This window comes from Aulonocara sp. 'chitande type north' Nkhata Bay, linkage group LG6, assembly GCF_057382095.1.
Source record: "Aulonocara sp. 'chitande type north' Nkhata Bay isolate Kocher_YH1m ecotype deep benthic linkage group LG6, A_spYH_male_GT1.1, whole genome shotgun sequence".
NCBI lineage: Eukaryota > Metazoa > Chordata > Actinopteri > Cichliformes > Cichlidae > Aulonocara > Aulonocara sp. 'chitande type north' Nkhata Bay.
The window spans coordinates 12974370-12995966 of NC_141349.1; the positions used below are offsets into that span (position 1 = coordinate 12974370).

At 38.9% G+C, this 21597-nt stretch overlaps 2 protein-coding genes across 3 annotated transcripts; both read left to right on the plus strand.

The window, feature by feature from the left end:
• The first annotated feature begins 6172 nt into the window (after positions 1-6172).
• On the plus strand, positions 6173-8184 carry LOC147327404 (lymphocyte antigen 75-like). The gene is made up of 5 exons (XM_086297536.1): positions 6173-6221; positions 6303-6662; positions 6765-7133; positions 7229-7308; positions 7943-8184. The coding sequence occupies exons 1-5, from the start codon at positions 6182-6184 to the stop codon at positions 8069-8071; spliced, it is 978 nt and encodes a 325-aa protein (XP_086153662.1). The 5' UTR covers positions 6173-6181; the 3' UTR covers positions 8072-8184.
• A 3067-nt stretch (positions 8185-11251) lies between these two features.
• LOC147327405 (dnaJ homolog subfamily A member 3, mitochondrial-like) lies at positions 11252-17053 on the plus strand. 2 transcript variants are annotated; one of them, XM_086294996.1, is made up of 12 exons: positions 11252-11477; positions 12685-12821; positions 12934-13017; positions 13140-13349; positions 13489-13641; positions 13725-13872; positions 14024-14088; positions 14180-14308; positions 14993-15108; positions 15405-15499; positions 15624-15762; positions 15881-17053. In XM_086294996.1, the coding sequence occupies exons 1-11, from the start codon at positions 11273-11275 to the stop codon at positions 15752-15754; spliced, it is 1473 nt and encodes a 490-aa protein (XP_086151122.1). In that variant the 5' UTR covers positions 11252-11272; the 3' UTR covers positions 15755-15762; positions 15881-17053. The 2 variants fall into 2 exon arrangements, with proteins under 2 accessions (XP_086151122.1, XP_086151123.1); XM_086294997.1 differs by lacking the exon at positions 15881-17053 and having other exon boundaries at positions 15624-15764.
• Positions 17054-21597: the final 4544 nt, after the last annotated feature.

Below are 21597 nucleotides of genomic sequence, written 5' to 3' on the forward strand. Positions count from 1 at the left end.
GAGTTTTCTGTACTTAGTAAATTAAGTATTTAACGAAGTCAATAAGCCAGTGTTAGAACTTAAGAAAAACAACTTAAGAAAACATTTTAGTGCAGGTACACAGTGTTCCCAGGTCATGATGGAGCTGTCCAAATTGGCCCAGATACGTTTGGCCTGCTGTGTAAGAGTCCTGGGAACAACCCAGTCTACAGTTTGTGAGTGGGTGGCCTGATCCAGATCTGCATATAGTTTCATATACCATGCATCTCCTTTGTGCATTGATGTACTCTCTCACACACACAGAAGCTATACAAGAAAATCAAAATACAGTGTGTTCCACTTATTGAGAATTTCTATCAGTTAATATGAAAATGTTTTCCCTGTGGAAACCACCAGTTGGTCAACCGCAAAAATTCTCCTCTGAAAGAAAACCCAACTGGCAAACTCTTTGAACAATCAACCACAAGACGTCACAGTGGCGTTTAAAATGGTTTTAGGGTTTAGATTTAGAGAGGGATAAGGTTTAGTGGAGCGATATAGGGGTAAAAACGGAAACAAGGAAGAATGGAGCTGGGCTGGATATTTAACACACGTAAAAAATGAGTTTCCATAAAAACAGCACAAAGGGCTCATTCATTGTAGAGACAGTTATTGTAGTTTTGTTCTCTTTTTTAAATTAAGGAGAAATATATATGTGTGTGTGTTTAAAAAGCTGTTTAACTGTCAACAAAGCCCTTTATAGGAACTGGTCGTTACAAATATTTTAAAGCAGCAAAAATACAAACATTACCAAGATACCTTTGTATATGAAAAATGTACCAATACCACTCCCACCCCAACAATAGCAACAGCAAGAAAGCTCTAGAAACGACTGTATACTACTGACCCAGCTCTGAAAAGGCAGATAAAGTAAAATATGAACAAATGCAGTGGAGCATTTAGCAGCTAGAGTCGGGTACTTCCCACAGGTGTAACTGGAGAACCACACAGAAGAAAGTATGTATTGTTGGATACTCATGGACAGAAACATCACTCCAAATGTACGGACGTCACTACTATGACAAGTTACATCATGTCATAGATATCTCAAAGTTAAGGCAGTAAACTTAATTTCTCTGTGTATTTTGACCTTTGGTCATCATGTCTGCAGCATGCAGGTCACTGAAAACTTAACCATTTAAAAAACGTCAATGTCCAGAAACTTGTTTTTCTGCCTTTATGTGTGGATATAACACAGCAGAAAACTGAACCTATCATTCAAAAATAGATACAAATGCCAAAATTTATGTTTATTTATCTGGAGCCATTACTTTGAAAAAACTCCATTAGAAACCTGAATTTTTAAACATTTTCAAAAATGTGCCTTTATCTTCTTTTGTGACATCAGACTGTGTGTTGTAATGTTGCTTGTAGGCTTTTGATTGGCAAACACTTATGTACATTTAGAGCTATATTGCAGCCTTTTTTGCTTTTGTATACTCATGAAATCACTTCTTTTTTTTCTAAATGAAAGTGTAAAAAAATACCCCTATATGTGTGGATTTCTCCTAACTGTCTAATGTTAGCCTCTTCCTATTCTGAACCCAGTTGGTGTAGGCTGTAGCTCAGGGGATATAGCAGTTCATCTGCTACTCGAAGGTAAGATGCTGAACCCTGAGTTGCTCCTGATCTGTTTGTTGAAGTGTGAACGTGTGTGAATGTTAGAAGGAAGCACTTAAACGTTTTTTAAAAAAGTGAAGACGTTTGTTGAATAAAGTTCTTTGAGTGCTCAAAGAGTAGAAAAGCACGTTACAGGAAACAAATTACTCACTATTTATTATTAGTTTTTCACCTGACTAAGTCTTAATGCTCAAACTACCCTTTGAAGTTTTATCAGAAGGACTAAAACTCAAACTGGTCCTCACATAGATAGTTGTAGAAGTAAAAACAGACACACATGCACATGCACACCCGCTGGCTTGAGACTGGGAAGCAGAGAATTACAGGCAACCACAAAGACATTCATGAGCAGTCCCATGGCAGCCATCACCCAGAACAGGACTGCTGCCACAGAACTGCAGGGGCAGAGAAACCCTCCGTTTGTTGACTCCACAGATTAGTGGCTTAATATAACAACACAAAGACTGCCTTTCTCTTCAATCCACCCAGGGAATAAGCAGAAGACTAACCACAGCAGTTGCATAATTTATTTTCTTTCATTATCTGTCACCACAGCATGTTTTTTAAAACTTTAATCATGTTCATAAGTGAAACGTGTACCCTAAAAATGCAAACATTACCACTGATAGGATCTGAAAAAGCTTCTTCTCTTACATATTTCCCTCATGTTTGTAAGGTCCTGCTGGCTGGTCAGCTGACTTGTGAAATCTCGTAGACATTTTCCCAACCAAGGGTAATTAAGATTCCTCCAGCACAAGGCATAACACCATTGTTTACTGCTGATTCAAGCACGACTGCATAACTACTATCTTTCATAATGACAGATGACAAGGCATGAATCCCAAGGCATCTACATAAGTCTTGTTTTTTGTTTCAGAGCATGTTTGCTTCACTCACACACTTGTGTTGCTCTTGTCCTGTAATTTCATGTTATGATTCAGCACATGAAGTCATCAGTGGTTGATTAGCATTATATGCTGGGCTTAGGAAGCCAGATGCATATGACGTGATTAAGGAAAAGATAAAGGATTGGAACAGGAATGTGTAATCCAAGTACTCCCTGAAGGAAAAGGATTTATATCAGTGAACAACATATCTAATGAAGAAGCAGACCACATGCAGATGGGAAGATGGAATAGTTGTAATTGGATAACTATTCTACCCTAAAAAAATCTAACATTTAGGACAGCTGTCAGTTTTCAGAAAATGACTGATATTGGGACACTGAAGGAAGTGAAAAGGACAGATATGAAGTAATGAAAAAATGTGATAAGGCACCAAAAACACAATCATCTCTGGCACGACTGGACATAATCTGACCAACAAGACAGGGAAACAACACTGAGACGAGACTGACAACACAGCGAGGGGGAGAGCGAGAGAGACACACAGATGAGACCAAGACAACCAGGACACGAAGCACTGACAAATAAAACAAGTAACTAAGAATTAGAAATAAAGCAACAACATAAATCTTAAAGACAAAACAATCACACATCAACCTTCAAATCTCCAAAAATCAGAAAACAGAGAACAGACCCGGGGGTCCTCACACAGTCATGATATGTACGCTAAAGCAGCGGTCCCCAACCCCCGGGCCTCGGACTGGTACCGGTCCGTGAGTTGTTTGGTACCGGGCCACGAGAGTTGAGGCTCAGGTATGAAATGTGTGGTTTTCAGGGTTTTTATCGGTTTTCAGCGTTATTTTGTTATTGTTTTTATCGTTAACTCAGTTTTCCTGGGTTTTTTCACGTGTGTTATGAATAAATCTTTTTTCGGTACTGGTACTAGTTTTATTTTGTTGTCTTTATCCGCTACACCTTAAAGGCCGGTCCGTAAAAATATTGTCAGGCATAAATTGGTCCGTGGTGCAAAAAAGGTTGGAGACCGCTGTTCTAAAGTATCATGATTAATTCAAAAGTTTAAAGCAGCTGTTACGGTCTGTTGTATTATGGCATAGAATAAACATGTGGTCAGCAAGGCCAGAACTGGTCCACACAAAGTGTGCAGCAAGGCCAGCTGTGATTGTGAAAACTCCTCTGTTGCACCAACCATTTGCATGTCATCATTTACTTTATCCTTATATATGCTCCTACCAGCAGTCTAACCTTACCTTTCTAACTTCGTCTCCAAACTGCTCGATCACACCTTATTATAAGCAATAAGTGCAATATAATAATCAGTATATTCTTTAATATAGTGATGAGCCTATGATATTGTGTAGCTGCAACAGATGGACATTAGTTCCACATTACTATCAACTATCAATCTTCAGCAGCTGCTAAAGATCTGGGTCAGTCCGTTTGTTTTCCTGCATGAGTCTGTGTTTTGGCCCGAGGTGCCTGACAGCGCTGCTGATATATGGAACTCTATTGTCATCATTCATAACTCCAACACACTAATTACAACCACAGACTTGTAACGGGTGCTGCCGCCTTTAACCTTGCACTTTATGACAACAAAGATGGGTTTTGTGTGTGTAGGAGTGGAGGAGGAGCATACGCAGCTGAGTAAAGACTGACACCGCTGCCACACCTCTAACTGATTGGCTGCCTTGACCTTAGACCTGCCGCCTCCACAGAGATTAAAAAGCAAAAAATTATTAGATAATAAGCCACAGTGCCTAAAGCTATTCAAGTATTCAAACACCCTTAAAATGTGAACATAAACATAACTTTAATATTTTTATACTGCAAGATATTGAACACTTAGTTCATAATTAACTCTCCTAAGTTTCACCCATGGGATAAATGTGAAAAGAGCCAATTTTAATGAATCATGAATAAATCATACTACTAGATAAGTTACTTTCATTACGTATTTAGTAGAAGTACTTGATTTTCCAAAGGAGTATAAGATCAATGTCCTGTCACAGTTTTGAGAATGCTGAAGTCTACCTGCTGGGCTGTCAGAGCACTATGCAACCTGTCACTGGTTTATTTAATCTTTCATAATCGCCAATCCAAAAAAAAAAGAAAAAAGAAAAAAGAAAAAAAATCAATCTCTTAACTGGATGCAAATATTACAGAAAACTTCACAAAATGCATTTAGGACATTTTTAGCTCAGTGACGCCATCTACTGTGTCTAACTTGCAAATGTGAGACATCAGGGTAGTTGAATAACTGTATTTACATCAGAATCAGAATGATTAATTATAAATTTTAATTAAAACATCATAACCTCTATACTACTATACTAAAGGACCTCTGACCTTTGTTTAGGCGTCATTGCACTCTCAACATCTAAATATGCTACATTTTGTGTTTTTGTTACTAAATATCATGATGTTAGTTTTACACCTGTTGAGAGTCAGTATTATTGGAAAAAAATTACAGTGTAGCCATAATTCAGTGAACTCCCCCCAATGTATACTTTATAGTATACATTGGGAGTTTAAGTGTTAAAGTGTGCCAAGTGATGTACTATAGTATTATTAACTTTTAGCTGTTTAAGATGAATATTTTGCCACCTTCAAAATTTGCTGGCCCCCAGCGGCCCCCCTTGGCAGGACTGTCCTGTGTTGGTAATGATGCCATAAGATTGCTGGTGCCAATCCCAGGACAGATCCCTGATGCATCTCACACTCTTATATGATGTATTTGTGTTTCCTGAACAAGTTTGCACTTGAAGTTAACTCCATCCTGGGAGAGTCAGTCTTAAGATACTTCTACTCAGCTCTGCTGCAACCATTATAGCAATGGTTAGGACAGTTTCAAATAGATTTGAACAGTCGTGTATGTCCCAGACCCCCAGAGCCAGAATCCTGCCAAACGCTACTATTCATATCAGTAAATGTGACATTAACAACACTGGACAGTTTTCACTCTCCCCTGTCTCCAGTAGAGGAGCTGCCAAAATATAACATTAGAAGACCACATCAGAAAATAATATTAAAATACATGCTTACTACTATTATTATATTTATTTTAAGGGTCCTGTGCAGCTCCAAAAAAGGTAAAATTGCATATGGTTTAGAGAACAGTAAAGCTGGATGAATCTCCCAGGAACTGTGCTTTCCTGGGTTCATGCTGCTTCTGTCCTCATTTAGCATTGGTGGTCACCACAAAGAGACATTCAGTATCAGTGACCTTTTTTTTTATATTCATTTGTACTGGCACTTGAGTTGCACTGGTTTCATTGCAGGAAATAATAGATGCTGCAACTCATAAGAAAAAAAAGAAGAGAAGTCAACAGTCAGAGTTTTCTGTGCATGTCTCATACATGTGATATATGTACTATATAACTACAGCACGGTATGATATTACTCAAATTTACAGTTTAAAAAAACACCCAACCTGGAAACAATTTATTTTGTTTATTTTGATTAAACATAACTAGTCACAAATAATGCTATAACTTGTTGTCATGAATCCATGAATCATTTTTTCCTGAACAAGGTGTTATACACATATATTTCCATAAAATCAGTCACTGTAACATTTTTGCATGAAGAGGCCAACAGACCAATGGTATTTCTCAGGAACAAAAACTAAACCCCTTTTAGTCCCCTTCAGCTACTTTTGCAGTCCACGGAGCAGGATCATGATGGAGAAGATCCTGCTTGGTGTCTTGTATGTCTCAGGTCAGTAAATTTTATTTTCAACCTCTAGCAGTGCTTATTGTTATGATGTGTCCACCTCACATGGTCATAATTTTGTCACAGGCTGGCTCATCCTCTGTAAGTGCCGTCAGTACCACTTTGTCAGTCAACCTTTGACTTGGCATGAAGCTGCTCGTTACTGCAGAACTCAATACACAGAACTGGCTGTTACCGAAGACATGAATGAAATGACCCAACTTAAAAAGAAAGTTTCATCTGCTGGTTACAAGTCTGCAGTCTGGATTAATCTGTACACCCATATCCACTATAAAAATGACTACAGAGAGGACAACTTCATCAAGGAAGACCAGAAAATAGAAATGGCACCTTTCTTTGTTCGTTTTTTCTGTCGAAGCATTTCATTGAATGGAGTAAGGTGGAATAACAATTGCTCAGTGGAATATCCATTCATCTGTTATAATGGTGAGCACGCACAAAAAGAGTCATGTTATTGTCATAAAGTTATTTTGGTTTTAAATTCCATGTAACTAATCTTGAACCATTTGTCCACAATTCTCTCTGCAGGTACAAACCCTCTGGGTCCTGAATATGTTTTTGTGAATGAAAGCATGGACTTTTTCAGAGCTTTGAAGTATTGCAGAGAGAATTTCACCGAACTAACTCGGACATGGAACAAAGACGTGCAGTCATTGTTGCCCAATGGAACTCAAGCATGGGTTGACACGATTGGACTTGTGCACAATCACTGGAGTACTAGTTTTGGATACTGGGATGATTTTCTGCAGACATTTGATTCAGAATACAAGTTGTGTGGTGTTGCAGATTTGCAGAGATTAGGAAAATGGAGGTTACTTCCCTGTGAAACAAAGCTACCATTTGCTTGCTACAGTAACCTGCAAAGCAATGATGTAGAAAAGGAAGTTAAACAAAAAGGTACTTGTTTATATTTTCATGATCCTAAATCAATACATCTGCAGACCTTTAGGTCTTTAGATACTTTCTTTTTCATTAGCTCTTTTCTTTCTCAGTAATAAACCTGAAGTTGAAAATAGACGGTGCCTCCCTGAATGTGAATGACTCAGCTGTGAAAGCAGACCTTTTGAAAAAGGCAAGTCTCAAAAATCTAACCTTAGATTTCCATTTTATGACCTTTGGGGTTTTTTTAGGCTTAGTAGCAATGACTTTCCATTGTATACAATTTAAAGAAGTGTTACATTATTAGGCGGTTCAGTGTAAACCTGAACATTTCCCAAAACAGAATAGTTCTCAGCAATGTGTTCAATTTTTTTTTACAATTTTTACATTTACATTTTACAATTTCAGAATTAACTAATTTAACTATATTTTGGTCTTTTGGATCAGACATATTGACTATTTGTTCTCATGCAACATTTTAGTGGATCAGTTTTTATATTTTAAATGTGCCATTCGCTGCCCAGGCAGTGTTAGAAAACAGTTCTCAAGTAAAAGTCCTGCTGTGTACATCTGTGTATATGTGAATACTAGCGTGGACTGTGGACCGTGTCTATTAGGTCAAACACAAAACAGTAAGAACACGTTACAGTATGTTCTGAGGTGTATGTATGTCATTCCCATTAGTTTCATTTAAAGAACTGACTAAGTATGTACTACTCAGCTTGAATAGTCAGACGGCAAGAAAAACGTCTGAGTGTGATGCGAAAATTTGCTTCTTAAATAAAAAGAAATGCAGTTTTAAAGTATCTACTGTTTATATCTTCCAGCTGCAGGACAAACTGAATGAGACTGGAGTGAGTGGAGTCACTCTGAAGTGGAGAGAGCAGCCTGATGGAGAAGTCTTCCACAAAGAAGGGAGAAATTCACAGAAGGAAAAAAAAAAAACTGAACTGTGAAATTGAAAACCGATCTTTACATCTGCTTATCTTCAACACATAGTGGTTGTTTAGTGTTTCTGAAATGTATTTCTAAATTGTCATTTAGTACAGCTTTAGTGTTTGCAGTTATTAATGATACTCCCAGACATCTAAAACGTGTCATCTCTCAGTGACTTAAGTGACTTCATTTGCATGATTTCCACTTTGATATTTAATATTGTTATACAGAAATGAGTTTTAAGCTTTAAACTTCTTTGATTATTTTTTGTTTCATATGTTAAGCAACCTTTCACATATTGCTGTTTTCTGTCTTTTCTGGTAAAGACATGTTCTATCTATCTGAATTGTAAAAGAATCAAAAGGAAGAATTTGTGTATGTTTGTGTGCGGGTAGTTTGATGTTTAGTTTGAATGTGATGGTAAATCCCCTGCTTATTATGTTTAGTTCCTACTTCCTTTTGCAGTTAACCACCAAGAATAAATATAAAACCTGTACTGTATGTGTGATCTAGATCTCCTTTCAATAGCAAGGCAGCTATTTCCATAAATGAAAATTAAGTTACTTGAATGCTGTGATGCACATAAATGTCAGGAATCTCTTGAAAATGTTTCAAACTGAACAGACACAAAACAGAAACATTTGTTGTTGGTCTAAAAAGTCAAAACGTGTTTAGATTCATCATTGCTGGCCAGGATCCACTGATTTATCAGTTTGCAAATAAAAGGCTAGTTATAAACACATTATTTAAACTAGTAAATGACATTCACTTGCTCACCAAAGACATCGACTTCTTTAAACAGTCCCTGAGTACACTGATGGAATGCTCTAATTAGACTGTGTGTATTAGGGCTTGGAAAGTTTGGCAGGTCAGGCTCTGGTGTGGTCGCCATGAGATTTGTCACTCATCATCAGAAACCTCAGTATGGATGGATAACATTTGATTTTGTTTAATAAAGATTCTTATGCTGGTCTGAAACTATTTAAATATATTAACAGGCTTTGACTTTGGATTACAGACTGTGGTGGTAGGTTGAATAATAAGTTTAATGTGAGAGTGTTGGCCAACAGCCTGTAGGTCTGATAGCAATACTCTATGCAGCTTCTTCATGACAGCCATGGTAGGAAAAGAGGTGGGTGAAAACAGATCCAACAACATGGAGCTGAGTGAGCAGAAAATGTATGAGAGGAGTAATAGGGAGGGAAATTAATGGCAGCAGGCTGGCGAGTGGAGATTGGAAGGTTTGTGAAAAGAAGAGCAACAAGCAGAAGAAGGCAGGAAGTCTCAGAGAGTGAGGTCGGTAAGGTGCGGTGAGGTGAAGAAGTCTAAGTCTATTTCCTTCATGTGGTGGTGAAGTTTGAAGGTGAAGGTGAAGTAAAGAAAAAGGGATCTGCTAAAACTCACAAAGATAATAAGAGTAAGACATAAAGTATTCTGGGGTGTTAGGGGATGGCGACTTGAGGACTGGGTGTATCATGAGCTACCTCTGTTGATTTCCCTCCTCTACACTGACAGTATACTGCTTATACTAACTTCATACTAGACAGTGTAACGTTGTTATAGAGGTTGGATTTAGTGAATGAATCTAAGCACCATAAGTTTAAATGCAAATTCATCTACTAGACATCATAGGTTTCATCACAGACAACGATTAGACGGCCTACGGAGAGGAGGTAATGGTACTGTACAAGCAGTGCCTGGAAAATAACCTGTCTCTCAACGTCAGCAAGACAAGAGAAGATATAGAAATGATAGTCAACGGTCACATTTCTATTTATGATTTCTTTATCTATTTATAATAGTGTGTAAATATATATATTTTATATATACTTAGTCTCTTAACATTTTTTACAAAATGTTTAATTTCATAAATATTTTATTTTTTACTATATTTTTTACTGTACTATACTGCTGAGTGATTTGTCTTCAGCTCGTCAAGTACATTTCATTGCAATGTTGACCCTGTGCTAACTTACATATGACAAATAAAACTGAAACTGAAGCTGAACTGAACTTGATGGAACCCACCACTGACCATGAGCACCACAACCAACACAGTGCTTTACTATCAATCCATCACAGTACAACAACCGTACCTTTATCTGCTGCACAAAACTTCCCAGTATTTTCATGAAACATTTGAATAAAACAAAGTAGGTATACCTTAGTTTGTTTTGCAGCATGTTTCACAATATGAAAATACATAATGACGACCTTCCATGCAATCTTTAAATCTGCAGTTTATCAAGCATCACTGATAAGTCCGTACCTTTAAATGTTATCTCTCTTCTTCCTCTCTGCTTCTGTCTTTCTTATATCTTTCTCCATCTCTGAGTGCAGTTGTCACACTCTTTTCTCTCTCTGGGAAATACCTGCAAGGACTAGCAGACACAGTCAGCAACAGACTGAACACAAACAGATTGTGTGTTTGCTGGTGTTAGGTAGAAACATTGTATTTGAAGTTGCCTGCCTTAAAAAATCTTAGGAGTAAAAAAGTGTTACTCTCGTTATGCTTCCTCATCTTCAGTAGTGCTAGATAGAAGAGGAAGTACCACAACTTACAGATACCTGTATTCAGTGTGGATTATTTTAACCCCAGGTAAAAATGCTATAAATGATATAATTGAATAAGGAACATTTGAAACTTCAGTACAAGAGAGAGACGAATGATATTTAGCTTCTTTCAGTGACTGTCTGGCTAAAAATGATGGAAATTTCGTTCACAAATGACAGCAAGTCATCTGAGCCACAGACAACATCCCTGTCCTTTATTTATCCAGCTAAAAAGTCTCATTGACAATAAAAAAGTATTTTTTAAGGGATATGGCCAAGACACCATCAAAAACATCACCGTTCTATAAAGATATTTTAAGTGGCCGAAAAAATGATTCATTATCATGTAGGTACAAAAATGCAGACTTACAAAAACAGGTATATTCTTTATTTAATATATATCTAACCTATAAATCATCTTCACTGCACTCTATTCACCAATATAAGCAAAGTCATTACACAATAAAAATACGCAGAAACATAGGAGATTGATTTTTTTGGCAGACGATCGCTTTTTTGCACAGGACTTTTCTCCACAATGTGACTTCTTGGAAATTCTGCCAGGACTGGCCGCATGAAGGACGTGAAGGAGGCAGTAATACAACACAGATGGATGTGAGCTGCCGTTAAACACTAGAGAAGAAGAAGAAGCCGGTAGTGACGCGAAAATGGCGTCCTCCGCTGCCCGGCTGACTACACGCTGGTTAACAGCATCAGTTTCTTCTGGATATCGTAGCGGCCGTTTTCTCACTATTTCATCCGGGAATGGAGGAGTTTGTCCAGCGACCAAATCACAGACACACCGGGCAGGGACAGCGGTTAGCCTGAGCTCTTGGACACGCGGACATGCTGTGACATTGAGAGAACTGACAGGTGGGATAAGTTAGCTAAGTGTCGCAAAACCTGTTTTATATCAGCACGTATTCTAAATGCGATATCCAGCAGCCTGTCTGAAGGTCTAGTTAACAGAGCTTTGTGATGCTGAGAGAGTGAGCGACATTGAAATGCTGCCGTAGTTCTCCACAGTTCTTTAGCCTCCTGTGAGAACCAGTAGCAGTCAGTGCAGTGTGAATGCACCAGTGACACTCTGCACCCATACACACCTTCCTACGGATCAGACCGCCTGTATGGCAGCATCACTTAGTTCTCCATCCCCCTGTTTAGAATAAATGGTGACTGTTCATTTTTAAATGTGCTTCACCAGGACTAGATACTCCCAGGACAACGTTACTAATACCAGGTAGCAACTTCACTTTATCATTGGATGAACTCGACAAAAGTTTGAACTTCTCTCTTAGGGATTCCTCTGTGTTGACATAATGGCAGGATATTGTCTGTGTATTTATCAGCAGCACCTTCAGGCTGCAGATCCTGTGTTTAATGACATCTCTGAGCTGGTTCCAGATCTGCTGACCACTGATCTCACCGTGTTGTTAGACAAAGGCTTTGCTTTGTCACGTGGTATGCTGTCATGCTGGTTGCTCCTGTTAGAAGATGGTCGGATGCGCATGCTTAGCAGCAACACTTGCAGATATTCTTCTCATTTAACTTAACATCTTGTCTACGTTCTTTAATCTGGACATTAACTGATGACCTGTATTTGAACAGTTTTACACTTCACACATTTCATGAATAAACAGATGTTCCTACAAAGTGGTCAGTAAGTCAAGAAGGCTGTATCTAATTTGACAAACAAATATATAATGATAGCTGCAGTGACTACCAGATATACTCAGTCAAAGGAAACTAATGGTCAAAAGTTTCAGTAATTAAATTATTACTTAGCAACTTAACAACTTAGGACTACATGTACAAAAAAATAGTCAATTAGAAGTATTAATTTTAGCTTTAGCAAAATAAACTATACAGTTATACACTGTATTAGTTCTCCTCTTGGATGTAATCCTAAAATAAAAAAAAAAACAAATTACTGCGTTTATGTTCAGTTTTAAAGTCTGATTATACACACACACACATACCCACACACAGTGGTTCACACACATTTAGAAAACTCCTCAGAGATATTTGTAAAAAAAAATCTGCACCTCTAATGTCACCATGATATCCTCTTCCTCTGCAGGGGTGAGATGTCCCCATGGGATTAGCTGCTGCTCTTTCCACTCCAGCAGCAGACTAGCAAACAAGCAGGACTTGTATGAAGTCCTGGGCGTCTCCCGCACTGCCTCACAGAAGGAGATCAAGAAGGCTTACTACCAGGTCTCTTAACATGCTCTTGTTAGACTTCTTATATGTGTCATTCCAGTAAAATGAGTAAAACATGCAGTTTTCTTTTGCCTTAAATGCAAGCTTTTCCTTTTCATTTGTCCAGCTGGCAAAGAAGTACCACCCAGACACCAACCCAAATGACCCAGAGGCCAAAGAGAAGTTTGCAAAGCTAGCTGAAGCATATGAGGTAAAAAAAAAAAAAAAAAAACTCAAAGCAAAACAGTTATATAAATACAAACATCCAACGTAAGTTCATCCCAGAAGCACATTTAGCCTGATATTTATCTGCTTTCTTGCTTCTGTGTGCAGGTGCTGAGTGATGAGCTGAAAAGGAAGCAGTATGACACGTACGGTGCGTCGGGCTTTGACCCGAACCGTGCCGGTGCTGGTCAGCAGCAGTACTACAGGGCTGGGGGCGCCACTATAGATCCCGAGGAGCTCTTCAGGAAGATCTTTGGAGAGTTTACAGGAGGCATGGGCTTCGGAAACATCAACAGCATGTTTGAAGAAAGGCCAGAAGTAAGAGGACGCTGACAACACCATAGCATCGACCTTTTTAGATATGTGATGTTAATTTGATGTGTTTAGTTAAGATTCAGTTTAACATACAGATGTGAGAATTGAACACTGGTTTTTAAATGTTCCCGTCTTTTCCTAGTTTGTGATGGAGCTTACGTTTTCGGAGGCGGCAAAGGGCGTGAATAAGGAGCTGAATGTGAACATTGACGACACGTGCCAGAGGTGTGACGGGAGGGGCAACGAGCCGGGGACAAAGATGTCTCACTGTCACTACTGCAATGGCACAGGGATGGTGAGTTTCCGACCGACGCTCGGCAGCAGGCTCCTCTCAGCACCTGGCTGCACTCGTCAGCTTGTCTGTGTCGCCCCTTGCAGGAGTCGATCAGCACAGGACCCTTCATGATGCGCTCAACATGCCGGCGCTGTGGTGGGAAAGGATCCATCATAAACACGCCCTGCGCCCTGTGCAGAGGTTCAGGCCAGACTAAGAAGAGGCAGACGGTCACTGTGCCCGTACCTGCCGGTAGGTTTCCATCCTGGGTTCTCAAATCCATCAATGTTTTTAATGCGAGAGTTTACCTCTAGTGTTTGTAGCTACTGCTGCTTAAAACGAATAACCTCAAAAGTTTGCGTTTAATAGTCGGTTTTAAAATAGACGACTGCATATATTTCAGGAGTGGACAATGGTCAGACGGTACGAATGTCAGTAGGAACTAAAGAAATCCTCATTACATTCAGAGTAAGTTTTGGTCTCTCAAATTCACTTACTCCTTATTTTACTTGTGAGAGAGCAGTGCAGAGGTTTGATGCGTCGTGTTTGATCTGTGCAGGTTCAGAGGAGCCCGGTGTTCAGACGTAATGGAGTAGACATCCACTCTGATGCCTTCATCTCAATAGCGCAGGCCATCCTGGGAGGCACAGCCACCACACAGGGCCTCTATGAAACTATCAGTATTGTGGTGAGTGTGTGTCGACAGTAATATTCAGAAGGCCAGTCATTTTCAATTATCCTAGTGGGTCACCATGATACTGCAGTTGGGCCACAGGAATAACAGAAATTCAGTTTGAAATTCTTTACATACATGTACGGTTACATATGTGTAGAATTTTACTTGTTTGTAAACAAAGTGAGTAATAGGAGGTGTGTGATAATACTCTAAATTTACTGCTCTTGTATTGAGGTTTGTGTCCCACTTGTTACACGTTGGCCTAAACACTTAGCATATGATTGTGTAGCTTTAGCAGGTTACAGTCAACAGCCTGCAAATTTTAATGTTTTTGAATAAAGATTTCATGGAAAAGCTCAAGAAAATTTCTCTTCTGTTTGATTAGAGTGAAGATTTCAGATTGGGTGAGCCCCATGGGGCTTTCTGGTCTTTAAGGGGGGCACAGCACTCTTGACTTTGAGAATCTCTGCTTAAGCTAATAAAATGTGTTTTTAGGTAACCTCAATGCGCAAGTGTTTGATATTTATAGTTTGTCTATTGTGTTTTTTTTCTTTTTATTTCTGCAAATTATTAAAGAGTGTAAAGTTTTAATAAAGAGCGGTGCCTGCAGTATTTCTAACTGCCTCTCTCAGATGCCTCACAGGGAGTTTCACTGGAGGAAACCTCTATTTCAAAATGTGTTGGTCGTGTTTTCAGATTCCTGCCGGCTGCCAGGCTGATCAGATCATCAGGCTGCAGGGGAAAGGCATTCGGAGGATAAACAGCTACAGCTACGGAGATCATTATGTTCACATTAAGATCAAAGTGCCCAAGTAAGTTAGTCTGATTGTCCTACAACCAGACATTTTTTGGCAGAATTTTTATTTATTATTTAATTGTTATTACAGAAACATGATAATGTGAATTTTTTAAAAAGTGTAACTTTATTTAGACCCACAAAACTTTTAAATGATGCAGTATCAACAAATTTGTATAAAGGGGTTATAAGAGATTTATGTATATTTTTATTTATGCATGTTTTGTTGTTACATCTTATAAGATGCATTTTTTTGTTAATTTTCTGATATAAATTGGTACTAATCACATGATTCTCTTCACTTTCCTGCAGGAAGTTGACTCGGAGGCAGCGCTCTCTTCTGCTGAGTTATGCAGAGGAAGAGACGGCGGTTCAGGGGACTGTCAGCGGCGTCAGTCCTTCAGGAGGTCAGAACTAAAGCTCAGCTCCATCATAGAGTCAAAGCATGATTTCATAATAATGCGCACATCCATAGAGATAGGTAGTCCAGCCCTTCTGCACTCACCTGATGAAGTGCATGTTATTGTCCAGGAGGGGGCAGCAGCACTTCAGCCACCAGCACAAAGTCAACCGCCTCAGAGGAGGGACAGGACAAGCAGAAGGAGAAAGAGGAGGAGGGAGGCTTCTTCTCCAAACTAAAGAAAATGTTTAGCGGACACTGAGACTGCAGGTTGGAGCTTTAAGTATCTCCTACCATCCCTGATAGAGAGCTAAATGTTGAACACAACAGATATTTATTAACCAGTCTTAATCTGCAGTGTGGTAACCACTTTTTTTTAAATTTTCAGGTAAAAAAAAGAAGCAAGCAAAACAATAGTGTAAAGGAAGATGAAAGAATCTACACACCGGTCCTCCACGCCGTCTCCTCTTGCTTTAAAAATCCGGCCAGGAGTAGAAGGAAGAGAGAAGCACAGTGGCATTTGTGTTGACACAGTCACACATTGTTGAACTTGGAGTTGGAGAACGAGTCAGGGCCACCCACATGACGAAATGTAACCACAAGCACAGACAGGTGCTCGGCGGAAAATTTCTTGATGCGCTCACAAATAAACCAGAAAGTGATTTTTGCTTATTTTTCTGTTACCTCTCATCCCTCCTTATTGTCTTTGAAGCTACTCGATGAGGCAGCGCTCCACAGACAGTAGTTCTGTCAAATTGTGTAAGACAGCCAGACAACCTTTGAATGTAAATGTGTTACAAGTAAAAACATGTTAAAAGGATTGCAACTGGATAAAGATTGACATGGATTTTTCACATTGGAATTATGTCATGACCTACGTGATGCTATATCACAGCTAAAAGGTTCCCATCAACTTCCAATGTCCTTAAAAATGAAGCATGGCTGTAAATTCTTGGTAAAGCAAAGTCTGAAGTTTGACTCTAGTTACATTGAAATTTTAGGCAGTGTAATAAAAGGAAATGCAGCTATTGCAACTGCAGTAAGCCAGTGATCAGCAGATGATTGCAAGATTGGCTAAGGTAAAAACATTCACTTCAATCAGTGTTACACCCAGACTCCACTACATTTCCATATAATTTCCATACACTGATATAATCTGAGAACAGGTTTAAATTGATATACATTGACCTGTTAAAGAGATCTTCCTGCAACTTAACTTTTCATTTCTGATTTGTTCTATTAAATAAAAATAGGTTAACTTTTACAATTTGGTGATACTTAAAAAATATAATGTGTTTTATTTGTATTGTCTCAGAATTTAATCCCTATTTTTGTCTCATTTAATGTAAAAGTTTTTTGGGGGGGGTTGTTCATTTTGTATTTTCATGCTGTCACATTGACAAGATATTAAATATTCTTGAATCAAAATTCTAAGAATATTTTTCAGATGTTTAGCAAGAAACAAATGTGAACCAGGCCTAACCAAAGGCCTAATTAAGTTATGCTCTCTTCCTGGTCAATTGTGCCTGTGCGTGGCAACAACACTAATTTAAATAAAGATTCAATGTTGGAAAATGTTTTTCTTTCTTTTTGAAATTTAAATGTTGAGATTGTAATACCCTGAAACAGCAGCAGATGGCAGCGGCAATGGGTAAGTAAATGAAGAAATGCTCTCACAACAACGCTGAAAGGTCTGCTTTGACACAGGCGCGCTCAGCTTTGTTTGATGTGTTCAGCCACCCACTTCATAACCACGGGCAGTGTCTGAACAGAAGCTTTTGTGAGGGTCATCAGGGACGTTGGCTTCAGACAGGGGCTTTCCAGCTGTTTTCAGTCTCAGTGGTCAGTCCTCACAAACAGGACTGGTGGTGGTGGTGCCAGTTAAATGTATGATATAATATGAAGTCACAGATACATGCAGGACAAGCTGGTGAGTGTGTTCTGCATGCATCCATGTGATAGCATACTTTTGTGCGGGTAAATATCCAGCTTATGCATGGATTTAAATGCTTACCAAAGCAGGTTGCTATAATGATAAATGAACGTTTAAAAGATGGTACAAAGGACAAGGGTGAAAATAATTTTCAAAAATTATTCAGTTGCAAGACTTTTTTTTTCTTCTCAGTTTGTTCCAAAGTTAAAGGGCACTGATGTCAAAAGCAGATTTTCTTTTTAATCAAGAAGGGCTTCAATTGAGGTTCAAAGGCTGCGCGCTGACTTATGTGGTCAGACCCAGACGTGCTTTAAAAGAATCTTCAAATCTAATTTAAAACCAAAAGGCAGCTATAGGATTGCAGTGATGTTCTGTGTGCTAAAACCAATCAGGTGCTGCATCCTGAGCTTGTTGGAGTCAGTAGATCATATCATAAAGGGCAATTTGTTCTACAGAACATGTTACACAACTTCTCTTTTCACATACATTGATTGATTCAGTTTAACTATCAAACCTCATGTACTGAAGCAAGACTGTTGGATCCTACTGTTGCAACTGGTTGACAAAACTCTGAGATCTTTATTGATTCCCCAAAATCTGATTCCTTGTGTCTTAATGCCTTTTGGGAAATGCTTTTGGGGCTCTTTTCATAATATCTAGATACCTGCAAACCTACACACACCATCCCAAAAGGTTGATTCTGTTCATCTGAACAAAGCATTTTCAGTGGGAGAAACGTTTAATCGCTCATCCAAGTGACTTCTTCAGTCCAGATGAACAGAATCAGCCTTTTGGCATTTACTTACCCAGATGATTGAGCATGCATCAAGACATACAGTGTATACATCATGTATTCAGGGGCCTGGCTAGATTTTGTTGAAATAAAACTTGAGTTAATTGAGTTAATCTACCCAGTGCGTGTATGTATTGTGCATTGATAAGCCACAACATCAAAATCAAGTTTATAAATTTTTGAAAGTTGATTGTGGCCAGAGTGTCAAAAGCGTTAATATTTATGAAAAATCTTGAAGCCTTGAAACCATTTATAGTTTGATTTGAGGACAAGCCTTTAAAGAAAGCCATGAGCCTGGTAAAGAAAAAGGTAAGTGCATGCAACATTTGTGTAAGCATTGAGCTTCCTCCTTCCCTTTAAAGGGATTTTTAAGAGCTTGTAATTTACCACCGTTCCCAGTAATTATGATGTCATTACAACTGTAAATAAACTTTGGCTCACTCATTTGCAGCATGTTGCAATAAATCGGTTGCTCTATTCCGTCTTACTCATCTTACTTGAGGGAGAAAAAATCTCTTCCTCCTTTACCCTCTGCTGATTTTTCTTTCTTTTCTTCTGTCTACAGATTAGACATGAATATGAAATAAATACAAGCTAACCTATGTTTGTATAACCTAAAACTAACCTAAGATACAGAACACAATAAGCACTCAAACTATACAGAAAATGTTCATAAGTTTAAAAAATAGTTTGAAATTATGCCTATATTTCAAATATGTGTCATAGTGAGTTAAAGGAGGACTGTAGTGTTTTTACGTTCAGGTTTTGTTCTGCAACATAACTATTAATTATTTTTATTTTCACTGGCATCAGAAAACATTTTAAAAATGAAAGAAAACACTGACAGACAAATATAATATTACTTTGTACTAATATGTACTTAATATCTATAAAATAAATATGACATTAAGCTCTTTTAAACCGTTATACACATTTAATTGCTTATTTAATTGAATGGATGTTTTTTTCTTAAGAAATAAATAGCCTCTGACATTTTTCAGGCTTTCAAAACAAAGATTTGCACCAAGCTCCAAACAAGTTCCCAAAAGGCTGACAGTTAGTGGACACAAAGCTTTCACTCAGTCGCTTGGTATTCAGATCCACAGCTATATATTATGTTGAATGTTGAATAGCAACATGCAGACAAAAAAGCCCTTTACAACACAGTTAAGTGACAGATTTTGTCCCATACAGCCAGACCTCACAAAAGTCAGTAAAAGGTAATTAAATGTTGGACAGAGTTACCAAATTACAGACATTATTTGACCTTGTCTAGAGTCCATCGAAAAAAGCCAAAAGCTTTACAACCTTTCAGCTATACAAACAGATAAAAGCTCCAGTCTGCCAATCATGTATGACTGACATGTGGCTGCTGGGAGTAAATGAGAAAAGTAAAAATGCATCACAGGGAGTCTTAATTGACTTCTTCCCTCTAGCATTGCAGTAAAAAACACCTTCACATCTTCTCACGAGGCAATACAAAAAGGTCAAAAGCAGAGTGCGGTGGGTAATTGGAGTTTTAGGGTCCTCTTGTGCTGCTATTTGCAGGCTGATGGGTAATTATATTTACAACACAACAATGCTGACTGTGTGTGGGCATGAAGATGGTGACTGCGTGCACATTAATGCTGCCTATTTATAATAAGAAAACCCTGTCTGGATTAGACGGCATAAATGTATACGAGAGTTTACCTCCCAGCTGGTGACATTTTGTGAGATTTAGTGCGCGCCTTGCCTGGAAGCGACCCATCCTAACCCTGGTTTACCAGGATTATGGTGCTGCTGGTCTGTCCACTGGGAAGTGGGTTTTGTTTTATGTGGAGCGGATTAAGATGGGGATTTGTGTATTTTGTTGCTAGCTGGTTCACTCAAGCTTGAAGATGACCCTCCAGGTTATAGATGCATGGAGCCAGCTCCTTGTCGCTGGAAGAAAGTAAGGTATAGTGTATAACAGGTGGATGGTGCTTGCTGAATAGATAAACAGCATTACATCTTTTCTAACATGGGAGTAAGTTGGATTTTCCACATGTGTTTAGCATTTTTAACTAGCTTGTGACCCACTGAGTCTGGGTTTGTGTCTTCTCCTAGTTTTCAAAGCCTGTCACAAACCCCTAAATAGTGTTTGGACTGGTTCTTACTTACTGCTTTTCTACTTGATCACTCAAAGTCCTTTATACAACACGTCACAATAACTTTTTTGGGGTGTAGAGCTTTCTATTTAACATTCGCACTCCAATAAAAACAACTCTGGGTTCATTGCTTTGCCCAACAATACTTTGGATCGAACCATCAACCTTCCAAAGTGGAGATGGCCTGCGCTACCTCCTGAGCAAATAGCCATCCCTATAAACCATTTGACAACCACCAGTCACTTGGAAAAGTGTGAATTTCACAAATAGTTGCAAGTCATTCCTGGAGGTTGCTGTTTGTCACTAGTGTCCACAAAGAGACATGTAGTGCTGTATCAACAACCTCCTAGTGACAGCAGCTTTCTGTAGTGATAAAATATGCAAAGCAGTTCAGATGCAGTGGTGACCAAAGTTATGAGTTACTCACAAATGTCTGACTTATGAGGGATTTTAAGGCTTCAGAATGCCATGTGCTGTATTTTGTACATATCTTATGCTTTTTCACTATCTCGGCGCACAGGCCAACTGCAGAGCAACATGAGCAGCGCTGTAAGGCATCTCTGTAATGCACAAGGACGCTTCATTGCGATGGATGATTGTGTATTAAGGAACTTGAACCTGGTTATGCTCAGCACCAAAAGACCTCACTGCCATTCTTCTGCCATATTAAGGCCTGACCTCTCCCTCCTTGTTTGTTGTAATTCTCTGTATAAAAGTGGCAGCTCCTAAATTCTGCCAAAGTCCAGGATCTAGCTTATGACACGAGTCATCAGCATGCTTTTGGATTGCAAAAGCAGCAGTGAGAGTGAGTAATCCAAATCAGATTAGTCACTGATTCATAATAACCACCTCCAAACTCCAATTTTGTTGTTTTCAGACTGGGAGATATTGGCATTAAGGGACTGGAGTCCATAATCACCAGGGATGGGTCTACACCAAGTAGTGGGCCAACTCAAAGATATTTCATCACTGTTTCAGTAACAATCATTCTCTGGGAGTGCATATGTGTGTAAATATGCGCATGTGTGCAAGCGTGTGGAAGCTAAAGGGTAACTTTGGTTCCAGCCTGTTTCCCATTTCCCCCTCAATCAGAGGAACCTCTCATCCAATTTCACCCTCCCTTTCCTTCCACCCCCATACTCAGCTAATTAGGGTTCCAGATCACTACCACATGTGTGTGTGTCTACGCCTGCGCACGCATGTATATTTATGTCCATCTCAAGGGGTCAAGGAGATGTTCCTTATCTCTC